At 46.9% G+C, this 13,779-nt stretch overlaps 1 protein-coding gene across 2 annotated transcripts in view; it reads right to left on the reverse strand.

Moving 5' to 3' along the window:
• Nucleotides 1–5,587: 5,587 nt before the first annotated feature.
• The window catches only part of PEAK1 (pseudopodium enriched atypical kinase 1), an 80,703-nt gene continuing 72,511 nt past the window's right edge, over nucleotides 5,588–13,779 (reverse strand). For both annotated transcript variants that reach the window (XM_026038641.1, XM_026038642.1), the window contains one exon: nucleotides 5,588–6,836. In XM_026038641.1, the coding sequence (XP_025894426.1) occupies nucleotides 5,682–6,836 (1,155 nt within the window). In that variant the 3' untranslated portion in view covers nucleotides 5,588–5,681. The remainder of the gene's footprint in view (nucleotides 6,837–13,779) is intronic.

Raw genomic sequence — 13,779 nt, forward strand, 5'->3', positions numbered from 1 at the left:
GTGCAGCGGCCGGCCCTGCGGCAAAAGCTCCTGCACCGTCCCCAGGAAGGGGCCCGGCGGGAGAGGAASAGAGGAGAGTCGCCAACCGGACGGTCAGTGTAATAAAACTAGTTTATTTACACGCTAACATGAATGCCACGGAGTACACAGCAAAGTACCACAGCAAACCAGAGTGTCACTGCCCCTGATCACAAAGGAAGGCTTGGAGTTTATATACGTATTCATATAAAAATGTGTAAATATCAACATGAAGCACCAGATAAAGCAACGCAATCAGGAATTTCAAATACAAATTACCCACCGAAAATGGAGTTGAGATCAACAAGCAAAAAAAAAAAAAAAACCCTTTTTTTTTTCCAAGGGTTTTTAAAGAAATCCCGTTTATAAAAGACCATCAATTTCGGAATCCCTAATTTTAAAATAATTTTCCCCTTTTATTCAAAACAAGAAGATATTCTTAAATGCTCAGCATAATTAAGATTTAAAAGAAAAAAACCCAAGGATTCCAACTGCAAAACCTTCAAACACCAACAAGCCAAAGGATAAAGAAATAAGGTTTCAAGTCCTTTTGGAAGAGGTGCAATTTGTTTTATGAAACTACTATGTTCAACTTTACACAACCTTAAATATATATTATATATACAGTATATAATATATATTATATATTATATATACAGTATATAATATATATATTTTCAACAAAAGGGGGCAAAGAATAGTTTTGGGATACAAAGCTTCATATACACACATATAAAATGCATATATATGAACATATATTTCTTCCATATAAAAAAAAAATCAGCTTCTTCTAAATCCCTGAAATCTTCCCCTTGGATTTAAGGAAAAAAAAAAATCTTCATTGCCTGAAGTACAACCCAAATTCTCACATTCGGTCGAGTGGCAAAACGCTCGTGTGAAGGTACGGTGAGTACTGGGGCCTCSCGGCGCCCCGGCTTGTGCTGGAAGCGGAGCGTGGAGCGCGGCCCCAGCGCAAGGAGGCGCCCRGGGAATCACTACGTTTACATTCGGGGTCTGCTCAAACCATCCCGCTGCTCAGGCTGCCTCCGGGTGAGTAACAGGACCTGAGTGGGCCCTGTCAGGCTTCAGGAGTCTGAACAGAAACCACAGAACCTCCACTAATTTGGGGAAAATTGGTGGCCCGTTATAGAGTAAATAATGCTTTCAAGCTGGGTCCTCAGCGAAGCAACCTGCTTATGCATGGTTTTTATTTGGGGGACACAGGGAAGTGCATTATATGATTCAATGCAGTTCGCCTGATAAATATTTCCTCAGAAAAAACATGAAAAAATAAAAAACAAGACTAATTTATATTTGCATATGGCTGTGGACTACTTAACAGTTTATTAACATTTTGTTAAAAATGAAAAAAAACTCTATTAATTGGGTGGGGCTTCTCAGCACAATAACTGAGATGTGGAGACATTTTCATTCAGCAACAAACACTGATTTTACATGCTGAGCTATGGGACCTCTAGTTTGAGCACGAGGCTGCAATGGCTGATCGCCAGCACTGGTCTGGTTTACACCAACAGTAAATCCTCCTCTCCAATACGCTGGAATGCCCGTGTTACTCCATCAAGATGATCCATTCGTATCCTGTGGGTACTTGTGGCACATGTGGAGCCTAAAAGGTAGAACATTTCTGTAGTGCTCCCTGCATTCTTGTCTGCAGCCTGGCAATAAAATATTCCAGCCTGAGTTACAGACTTCACCACGTCTGAAGTTTAAAAGGAGGCCCTGCCTTTCTTATCTGGCACTCCAGAGGCTCCAGAGTAAAATCCTGGACCCCTTTATTCCTGAAGATTTCTGGGCAAGTTTTTACTAGCAGATTCTCTTTACATTCACCTGGATTATGCATAGACTGGATCAAATCTGAGGCTTGAAAGATAAGTTGGAATTGCTGATTCACTGGTTATGACATACAGAGGCAAGGATGCCTCCCGAAACCTCTCGGGAAGTGTTTCCCGCGGGGCCGGGCTCCCAGGTTTGCAATTCGCCCTGCCGAGGCAGTCCCTGCAGTGGATTGTCAGAGCAATAGGCTTTGTGGGTGCTGCTGTGGTGGGGCGAGAGCCACCCGCTTCTTACCTGTGACACCTCCCTTCCAAATCTGAAACCTTCCAAATTCCAAAGCCAAATTTGGCTCCTTGCTGGAAGCTAAGCTGTACTCCAAGCAACTTGGTTGCAAAACTGAATCTCCAGAAAGAAATCTCGTGGCAGAGACGCCCTCAGCCCASGCGAGGTGCACACACCGCTGCGGGTCCCGGCAAGAGCCCCTCGCGGCTCAGCGCGGGCAGCGCCACATCTCGGGCTGGGACCGGGAGAAAAGGATTCCCACCGACTGACCAAGGTCGTTTGGGGTTTTTGACAAGGCACTAAACATTGTGAATCCCATCACTGTGCTCTCTCTGTCACAGCAGAGAGATTTTAATGGCTCTAAAAGGATCAGAAACCACTCGTAATTCTTCAAGCAAGCGTCTGATTTTCCAGAAATTACTTTGCACTGGAAAAATCTGTAGAGTTCATGTTAAAAATATTTGAATGGCAGCTTTTATTAATAGAAAAATATATATTTACAGTCAATACTGTTATCTTAGATTTGCAGCTCTTCCTATTCTCGAGCTCAGCTGAAAGTGCTACGCTACTCCAAACCTGCCCCTGCGCGTCACCCGTGCACAGGGACGGCTCGGTTCCTGCTAAACRCAGGAGCCCAGGAGCAGAGGGAGTGGGTTTTTTTCCTTTTGCTTAGCAATTATGCTGTAGCATTCGCAGGAGGTGTTTACAATCAGTTTGGCGCATACATTCTCGGGTGCTTACCTGGCACGACCTGCTGCCAGCAGGCAGGGCCACCGCGGGCACGGTTACAATCAGCGGATATGGGCAAGTCTGCAGAGCCAGCCTGACGCTCCCAGCAATAGCTCAGGCCAGGTTTTGTTCGACTTTGTTGACCATTCTTTTTTAAAGAAAAAAAATCAAAAACCCAAACCACACACACGCACACACACAACACTACAAATTGCTAAAGTTTACCAGTGCTGCACAAGAAAGAGATTGGTAGTGAACATCTATCCATGCTTGATTATACTGCAGAGCTAGAATGAGTATTGGTTCATCACAAAAATACAAACTGAAATTAGATAGCTAGAGATACAAACGCTTTGGACCAGCTGCGTTAAATGCGGCGGGTTGCAAACCACTCAGGATTCCACACTGCGAGCGCGGACACGCGAGCGGCACCGAGAGCTCCGCGACCCCTCCGCCGAAAGCAGGGAACCTGGCAAGGGCATCTGCGCAAGCTGCTCAGCGTTGGTGTAGAAACTCTCTTTCCTGATGTAGTGGAAGTACCTCAGCTACACACATTGCACTTGGACTTTCAATGCACTCTCCTCTTTTTTTTTTTTTTTTCTTTTTTTTTTTAATCAATGCCAACATCCTAACTTTTTTTGCCAAAAAGAAAAAAAATACATATCACATTAAAATATATTATTCTTATCCTTGCCTGATCCTTCACTGATACAGGTGAATCAAACAACAGAATAATAATCAGAAGCTTCAAAAAATCTCTAGAAAGGTCACAAAAACAGCCTATATTCTACTGCACAATCGATGTAGGCTTCTATATACTATTCAGCTTAGCTCTGATAGATGCCAGAGAAGACTAATAGAGACATTTTCCCACCTCCGAGTAGATGGTGCATCCAGAGCTACTTCTGCTGACCTCAAGCCTGCAGGACTGTTTGTTCAGTGTCCACGCATCTGGTYCAAGCATGCATATGCTGTATAAAGTGGCTATTTGTTCAAGGCTGAAGTGAATCGATTCCTCACAGTTTTAACAATTAAAATGAAACATCATTCAAGGAAAAAAAAAAAAAAAAAAGAACACACGGATATCTGCGCATTTATGTGCCAGGAAAGTACAGGAAGGGGCTGCAGATCTAGCATCAGGTAAAGGCTGGTGTGTAAAGTGAACACTGTAATGTACAGCTTTAAAAAATACATACAAGAATTGCACATAGATCCATAGGAGAGAAGCACAGGCTCCTAACGAGGGCTGTCTGCTGTCCATCGCCCGGGTCAGGATATTTGGGGCCACTTTTTCCCGCCGTGTCCACACTCCGCGTTCTTTGGGGCTTGGGGAGGCTTCCGGAGCCCGGCCGTGCCGAGCAAGGGCCGCGGGCCGGCGCGCGGCTCCCGGSGCTGCGGCTGCCCTGCGGAGCCAGGGGCTCCTTCCGTGTGAATTGGCAAAACTGCCGCCTCTTTAATACTCCTCTTGCAGCCCCCGCGTGCAGCGTGCCCGGAGCTATCTCGACAACGCGCCGTGTTCGGGCTGCTGGCTACGAGACGCTGGAAAACACTGGGTACACCAGGGAGAGAAGCAGGCAAACGGAGCCGCAGGAAAACTGGATCACGACACCGTTAGTTGCCGCTGCCAAACTAAACAGCCCCCTCGCTAGCTGAAAACCAGTGTTCTTGCCCCCTGCTGTTACCCCTCGGAGAGCTGCCGGAGGGCGCCGGGCGCTTCGGCCTCGTGCCAACACCCAGCCGTGCCGGGGCCGCCGCGCTCTGCAAGACAGCACGAGCGACAGAGCAAACCCCAASGAGAGAGGAGAGGTGCTGCTGTTGCCCAGCTCACAGCGTGCCTCCCAGGGAAGGGTATGTCCTGTCCGCCCTGCGGATCGGGCTCTAGTGCCTTCCACGAGGGGAGGCGGATTCCCGCTATCCGCCAGGCGCCGACTGTTCTCATAAGTAGCAGTTATCACCACAGCACATCAGCCACCGGGCCTGGGAACACAGGGAATGGGAGGACAGATGGGAATGGGACACGTGCATCCCGTGCTTTTTAATGTGGAGAACTTAATCAGACCATTGCCCCTCGCTTAAGGCAGGATCRTTGAAATCAAGGATCCACGGTTAGAAAGGCTACGGGGAGGCAGTAAGAGGCAGAGAGAGGGGGAGGAGGGCAGAGCAGAGATACTAACTGCCGTAAGTATCTTAACTGACCGTATCTTAACTTACTGACAGTGGCCACAGTCAGCAGAAYGACCACGCTGGGGGGAGACAGGAGGCCTGAAGAGTTACAAAGATCCCAATCCYTCTGCATGAGGGCAGGAAAAAGAGGAGTCCAGCCCAGCTAGGGGTGACCGACTAAGCGGAGGGAAAGGTTGGCGTGGGATGCGGAATGAAAGCAACGGGGGGCTTGGTGGCCTGCACCGTGGGGGACCATCACTTCCCACTGAACAATTAATCCATCTCTGCTGGGGGTCACTGCCATCGGCTGTCACCAGTGCTACATACAGAAATGACAGAAACCATCCAGAAGCGGAGGGGAGTCTGYTCCTCCTTTTTGAGACAAACTGATATCTGCTAAGGTTTGCTCTCCTTACCGACCACATATTAATCAGGTCACAAAAGGTCCGATCCAAATGTAGTGTGAAACTAAGCCTGGCAGAAAGCAAAGTTTTGATTGCATCAGACATGGGATGCAGGGTTTCCAATTAGAACCTATTTGCTCAGGGTTGCTGACTTTCAAATCTAGGCTTTYTTTTTTTTTTTTTTTTTTTTTAAAAAAAAGAAACCACTTGTAGGAAGTGTGAGCCCGAAGGCAGGCTGGAGTGATGGCTGGGGGAGCAGGGGGCTTCATGAAAAGCAACAGGTTCCCCAAACTAGTGCTGCTGCATGATTCTCACAATGCGGTGCAGGGAGTCCGTAGTGGCAAACGCCAGGTACTGACAACAAAGCCAGTCTTCGAGAAAAACTCCACAGTCCCTGTCCATGGACTTCTCTGCAAACTTGATCATCAGCAGYGTCCGTTTGATGTCCAGCCAGTTCTGGAGCACGGCATCCCTGCGGGCCGGGTTGGACGATGTGCGCAGCGCGTGAAACAAGTCCTCGCGTGGACCCCACAGCAAACACTGGAGGATTCCCTTGGCTTCTGATATGAGGATCCTCTCTGAAGGGTTGGGATTCAGCAGGCAGCTGGCAAGCTGTTGGAGCCCTTGGGAATAGAGGGAACGGCAAGGGATCTTGGGGAGGTCAGCGCGGGTATACTCCTTCTCCTTCAGCTCGGGATTCTCATCAAAGGGGTTGGGTAAGTGCAGCATTTCATAGATGAGGATGCCAGTCTGGAACTCATCACACTTTTTGTACTGCGTTGCGGTGATGATTTCTGGAGCCAGGCGGGACTGATCCCGGAGGACCTCAGGATCCACCATATGGCTCTTCTGCTTGGCCTGGGAGAAATTGCTCACGATCAGCCTGGCTGGGCAGGCACTGCTGGGACTGGGCTCCACAGACTCGGAGTTCAGAGAGCTGCCCCCTGGTCTGGAATGAACCAGCAGCAGGTTCTCCAGCCGCAGATCACAGTGTGTGATGTGATAGGGCTTCAGGTGCTCCAGGCCCAAACAYAGCTGCAGAAGGAGCAGGCACACCTGCCTCTCATATAAATCCGGGCATTTTGCATGGCGAGGCGCAGATTCCCGCACGAAGTCGGCCACCGTTAAGTACGGGACCTCCCGCGTGATGACCACGACACGGCTGCGCTGCTTGCTGATGGTCCCCTGGCGGCTTGAGCCGTCTTTCGGAGAGGCCTCTGTGTCGGAAGGGGGCTCCCCGCTCTTCCGCTCAGGTTCCTCCTCCTCCTCCTTCCGCTCTTCCTCCTCCTCCGGAGCGTCGCTGTCCTCCCACGGGAGGAGGCGAACGGGCACCTCAGCAAGGAAATGGCCGCAGTCCTGCTGGATGTTGAAGTTGATGGCCAGACTCTGCCGGATGGACAAGCTGTGGTAATACTGCTGCGACTCCTTAGCTCTGCTCTTACAGATCTGAGAGAAGAAAACAGACACAACGTAAGAATTCTAGATTTGTTAATTCTATTTCCTTTTTTTTTTTTTATATACAACTTCTTGGTGGGTATCCTCATTCCAGCACAGAACACAAATAATGGAAAACGCCTTACTGAGCAGACCTTGCAAAGCCCCCTTACAGCACACAAACAGTTATCACGTCAGTAAGTGCCAAGTAGCCTTCCCTGTATGCKTATTATAAAATGAAAACCACAACCTAATCCAGGCAGGCTGCAATCGCAGTGAGAACAGCAGCTGAGGTGTGCTAAACTCGGAGTAAAGCTTACTCAACATTAACTTGTTTATCCAGCTCCTTTTATTTCTCATTCTTCTCTCAGGTTCCTGTGATGCTTCAGCAGGACACAAGCAATCAATAGGAGATGTGAAGGGGTCAGYGCCGACTATCTGATCAGGAATCACAGAATGTTCAAGGTTGRAAGGGACCAACCAGTCCAGGGAACTGGTTCCCAGGCAGTGCAGGGAACAGCCGCCACGTCCGCAGCGCGCGGGCAGCTGGGCAAGCTGGGCTCCGACGACAAACGGGAGCTCGTTAGAGCACAGCACCTTAATTAACTGCCTTCCATCATCTGTCAAGAGCCTCGGTATRTGCTTGTACCTGCCTTGCATGGCTGTAGTTCATTTCTGTCCAGAAATACCTTGTTGATGGCTAAATTAGCACCATAATTATTGTCCTTAAGAATTATTTGCACTGTCGCAACGATGGCAGCTCCAACCTGGGCAAGCAGTGCTGGGCAGCCGCTGTCACGGGCGCCCTTCTAAGGCATTTGCTGATCGAAATTATCGCCCCGCGCAGACGGGGGCACGTTCACCTCTGCGTGTCGACCTTGGTGCTACTCGCTGCAATGGGAGCGCGCGGGGCGGCGAGGTTGAGTGCGCGCTTTGATCCGGCAGGGTTCAGCCTTGGGAATGGGCTGGTTTAACGCGGCAAGAGGTGCCGACTGCAGAGCCAAGGTGGGGAGTCGCTTTGTTCAGATGAAGTTAGACCTTTTTTTAGCTCRTGCCGAAGAAAAGCAGGGTCAGATTAATAAGGCACAGGAGGTTAGTAAAAGTCAGCCCTAGTTCTACACATCTATACTATGAAGGAGTTCAAGTCTTGGACTAGCCCTAAATATAAGTGTACGGTGGCTTTTCTGTGCACCTCTCCCTTTCCTCCTTCTCCTCAGGAACTCAAGTGGGGCCAGCTGTAAATTGGCCTTTCCCTAAAAGGAAAACTTCCTTTTTAACTTTTATATATATCTTTTATGTACGTACACAGTTAAGAACTATATAGTGTCATGGCAGATTAAGTCTTTCACGCTGGCTGTTCAGAAAAGCGCTGTGTCAGACAGCGCGTCAGACACCCTGGGCGGCGGGGTGTCCTCCTCCTCGCCCTCATCTTGTTCATGCTCCCATTCTTCACAAGCATTCAAGCCTCCCTAAATGGGATATACACTATAGCTTAAACTGCCCGTTCAGCACTGCCATGCGCAAATAAAACAAATTTGAAAAATGCATTTTCTAGGCAATTTTACTTAAAGGAGGAAGATCTTTACTTCTTCAGGAAGTGCTGGTGGTGCCACCTTTAGGCCACAGCTCTTGCTATGAAATTGGAAAATGCTGAAATTAACATTTCCAAAACTTGCACTGTTAGAGGGACAGTGTGTTACCAATGGAAAGTAGCACTGTCAAGACTTATGAATGTAAACACATAACAGTAAAAATACAATTATATATGAATTGTATAATGTCAACCAATTGTCTTGGAGACTGAAGTCCCCAGATTTAATAAATACTTGATATTGCACAAAGGCAAAAGAAACTAAACACTATCCTACCAATATCACATGCATGAGCCCAGCAAGACTCCTAAGTGCTTCCACAGGTCATCAAAGTGCTGTTCAGAATGCAACTTTTGGTTATCTTCTTGGTTATCTTATCTTCTTGGTTACCTTAGCCAAATCTGAAACGGCAACCAAGAGTCAAAAGGCTGCAAGATTCCCTGCAGGCTGGAGCAGCCAGTTCCCAGCACGCCAGAGAAAAATCAGAAGGGCAAAATACTTCAAGTCTGCCTCTTACTCAAAAATGCTCCTAAATGGCCTTCCTGAGAGCCAGGGAAAAAATTCCAGTTTACCTTGGTATTACTACTGCGTGATTAGGACCTTTTGATGAGGTCTGTGTTTCTCTTCTGTAGCTATAGCAGATCAGATGGCCTTGCCCGTGTTGAAGGGCTGAGGGGGCCCTCCCTCGCAGGCGTCGAGCACCGTGGCCGCTCCAGCTCAACGCCGTGCAGCAGCTCCAGTGTTATCAGTCAGCTCTCCTGTCTGCGAAGCATTAAAGCTTTCTGTGACAGGGCACRATTTAGGACGAATAATCATAAGTTAAGGAAAGAGACTCCCTTGAATTTACACTCTGCCATTACTAGAGTCTGTATAAATTACAGCTCAGAATGATCTGTGCAAACCAAAATTATACATCGCCCCAAGTAGCGTGGGCTGCTTCATAACAGAAGTGTATTTATGTACTGAACCCAACCTGTGCTTTATTTCTGCCCTTAACTGTCGAATGTGGAGCACGCAGAGGACGAGGACGAGCCAAACGGAGCGGCGCTCCGGAGCGCGTGCGGCGCCTGCGCACGGAGCCACGTGCAGAAGGGAGGATCCGGAGCCGCTTCTCCCCTCCTGGAGGTGGCACCCAGATCTCTCCACATCTACAAAACAGGACCCCCCCTTCAACAGGTGACACACRAACCGCGTTTGCTCTTGTGCTGCTGACTAACACAGGAGGACTATGCTGCAGGAAATGATGTCCTGTGCTCATGACTGTGTGTCAAACATTAATTACCCTACTTTTATTCCTTGCAAGACTTCAGTGACCTAATCAAAATACAAACCCGTGCTAAAACAGTTCAAAAGTCAACGTGCTGATAAGAGGAGTGCAAAGAAGCATGTGCACTTACTGCTGCCCACAGAGGATTCCCCAAGCCTCCTCTCCGAGCAGGAGCACCCAGCCTGCAGAGCGCTCGCTGCCTCACGCCACTGAAAACGTCTCCATTTGGGGAACAGAAGGCCTTTTAAAGTGCAAGAAAAGGTTTTTTCCTTATCTATAAAGACCTCAAAGCAAAGCGARGGATCAAGGCTTGGCCTAGTTTCTAATTACACTTCCAAGCAGCCTTTTTTTTTTTTCCTATATATTTTAAATCCAGCCCCATTCCCCGGCGTTGGGAGCAGGAGGCCGAGCAGATCCGGCCGGCGAAGCAGATCTCCCTGACAAAAGCCCTTCCAACCGGGCAAAAAGGCCCCGAAAGGGAGATCCCACAACCATCCTTCTGCATCTTGTCTCTTTCTCCTCGTATTCAATCCTAAGACTCTTCCCACTACAAATTAAATCGATTGCCCTGCTCCTAACTGCTAGTAAAAATCTGTTCCCATTCTTCTAAAAATATACTTTCACAGTGTGGGAAAAACGTAACTTTGCTCACCTCCTCATTGTTTTCCTTCCAAAATAACCAGCCCTTATTTCCTTCATCTTTATTCTTAACGCTCTGCTTCTGCTGCCTGTTTCTAATCATCTCATTTACTGCATCCTTCTGCGGAGGGCTGAATACAGTATTYGAGGCAGGAGCTTTGCGGCACCCCGCAGCACAGCACCTCACACCTTAATGCTGCCCAGTGCCAAGGAGTCACACGAGTGACTCCACGATGCCCGTGGCTCAGGACAACCTCCGGATCGGCATCTGAATCCCCAGCAGGGACATCCTTCCCCCAATGCTCTTTAAGAGCTCTTAAAGGAGATTTTATTTCAGCCCCATCTCTAATGAGAAGAGAAATGAGATGATGAAATGGAGATACTAATTTCATCCCGGGTACAGAGCCATTAGGTATTATCCGTGTAACAACAAAACCGAAACTGAAGACTGAAGTGCCATTACAGTTACAATCAATACTAAAGCGACAGCACTAATAGAAACAGCTTTCCACTCATTTTTCTGTTGTTAGAGAAGATAACCAATAAAGAAAACAGTCCCCTAACCCCATTAATGTGCAGCAGTGATGGCTTTTGGACACTCTTCCCACCTTTCCGTGCTCCAGGTGAGCACGGACTGACGGTAGTTAATCCTGTTTAACCATTACTCATTCTAAGCAGTCATGCCTATTCCCGATTTTCTCTCTTTATTTTGATTCCTGATGTATTTCTGCCTTGTTCAGGATGTGCAGGGGTTGCACTCGTCCAATCCCTGTTACGCTGGTTCTCACAACAGCTTTTATTTCAGCGTAACCTTTTCACAACACACTCGGAATGACTGATGAGACGGTGGTTCCAAGGGAGCGCGTGTCTGCGCCGTCCCAGCTCTCCCAATTACTGGGAAGATGGTACTGCGCTTGTTAGTGAAGGCAAAATACCTCCGGGGCTGCAATTTTATGAAAACCCTTCTTGCAAGGCTACTTCTGGTTTTGCCCGTTACAAAAGCAATTTCCTAACCTTGACTGGGTTTATTGCTTTTGCTTCTAATGTGCAAGTCAAGGTAATTTGCACATGGCTTCTTGCAACTTTCTGCAAAGACAAGCATTAGTAGACTAGGTGAGAATAAAGCAAGGCACATAATAAAACGTTATGGCCGGAACTGCACACCCTTGTAAGCAGTGCTCTTTGTCTAACATCCAAGCCCAAAGGAACAGGTTGTGCTCTACCTCGTCTTAAACCAGATTTACCAGGTTTACCCAGATTTATCAGATGATCTTTCGGTGATACCATCTACACAAATGGTCATTCTTCTAYTAATTCTTCCTTTCAGTAGATGTCAAACAGTTGAAAACCTCAAACGAGCATTGCTTTGTATTTCTCCTTTTGCAGAGCTGGCATTAACAAGCAATTTTGTGACTTGCGACTCAAAGACTCTTAACTTCTGTGGGGCAGGAGCGGGGGGGGGAATCAATGCTGTTGTCAACAAATATGTAATAAAAAATATTTTCCCCCTTATCACATTATTGCAAACCAATAAAGTCACCAGATTGAGAAAGAGTTTGCCGTTAGCCAGTACTGCTTGGGTATTTCTACTAAACTCAAAGAGTTACTCAAAGGGAGACTGTGGCTCCATATATACTTTGAGAGCGTATTTACAAAGCTCCATCTGGTACTTCCACTTGTGCAGAAGTAACAGAAATAYTGTAGTTTGGATTCAGTAGAGACACCAGTAATTTTAATCCCACCATTTTTTACCATTCTGTTTTGGGGGTAAGGGGCTTTAAATGACAGAAATACAGAGCACAGCTGTTGGAGGGGGATGAATATGTAATTTGACTCTCACGTTAGWGACTCATAAAAGTAAGCCTGGTATATTTGTTAAATCTAAATTCACAGCATTTCAACACATTCCTATTGAATTAGGCTGCCATTATAAGACTATAAATATTAAAAGTATAAGATTTTGTAAAGGTCTGGTCCCRGACTGAGATCTCGCAATTCAAAGCTCAGCTCGAGGGGCAAATGCTGAGGCAAAGTTGAAATTCACTTAAATTTAGTCTAAGGAGAAACAAACAAATCAGCAAACCTTAACAGATTACAAAAAATATACAAAAATCAATATATTAGCATAGAGAGTGCAGTAACAAAAACCTGCACTAAAGAAATACATAGCTAAAGAGGACCCAGCACATCTGAGAGCATAATATGTAAGGTAAGTGGAAGAGAGAAAATGAAAAGACAACAGTAATCCCTTAAGCTGGTCCTGCTTGACTTATAAATAAATCAGAGAGCATTTGTATTGAGAGTATATTTTCCTGTATCACATTAACTGCGAGGGAGGTTATTTTCAAGAATAACTTTTCCTCTCCTCATGCCAGCACAACAGTCCCCTGTGACCTCCAGCTCCATGCTATTTTATGGATTCTTCACCGACTCTAGAGACCATCGCYCCTCTCACCCCGCACTAAATTCTCTTAGTCAGTGAACTGATTTCCTGGAGAACATCTGTAAGYACAAGAGACAAAGGAAAAGCCTGTATTTGACCACCCTACAGAGCTGTTTCACCTTGGCGCTGACTGTGTACAAGAGAGCCCTGCTCTCCTTCTAAATACTTCTAAGAAAATAACAGCGTGTCCTGCCTGTCAGGAAACACTTCGGGGGCAGATCCCACCCCGTGCAAAGAGAATCCGGACTAGGCACAACCCCAAACTGTGCATATGGAAAAGCACCACTTTGGGTCCCAGGAGTGTCAGGCTTCAGGCTGAGGTCGCATTGCTGTAACCATATTCTTTTAAGGCTTGAATTACAGTTCACCTGTGGCCTGCTCAGCAGCTCCCCGTGCAATATAAGCACATATTAAAGTGCATTTCATCAATGGAGGTGTTTTACTCAGTATTTAAYTTAACTCGTCCTTCTGCAGAAGTGCTAACCAGTTGCAATGCACAAAATAACAAACCAGCTGTCTGGCAGGCTGTTTTTCTCATCCTTATATAAAAAAGACTGAGTAATGTCAGACTGTTGATTCTGCAACCAGAGCAGGCTGAGGGATATACAGTATTCATGATTTTATTCATGATCTGGGTCTCAGTTTTTGGTGCCAGTGGACATGCTATCCCCATCACACTGCAAATCCTTTCAAAAAAGAGGTCCTGGTTGGCTAATAAACAAATACAAATACCAAAGAATATAGTTATGTCCACAGATCTGCTCTAAAAGATATCTTTCCAATTTCAGGAGAATTGCTGTTTCACATCAGCTGCAACAATCTTACCTTTTAGGTATTTATTTCTTTTTCATAAACAGTCACATGAGAGCGATAACAGGATTTTGCACTTTTTTTGCTGAGAATTTCAAGGTGCTGTGGGAAGAGGCTCAGACAGGGCTCTCCTCCTTGGGCTGGGCAGGCAGGGACGGTCACGGACCAAAGCAGGAGAGCCCGAACTGCAGGGATCTGCTCCTG

The sequence above is a fragment of the Nothoprocta perdicaria genome, unplaced genomic scaffold, assembly GCF_003342845.1.
Source record: "Nothoprocta perdicaria isolate Ctin4 unplaced genomic scaffold, notPer1 scaffold_214, whole genome shotgun sequence".
NCBI lineage: Eukaryota > Metazoa > Chordata > Aves > Tinamiformes > Tinamidae > Nothoprocta > Nothoprocta perdicaria.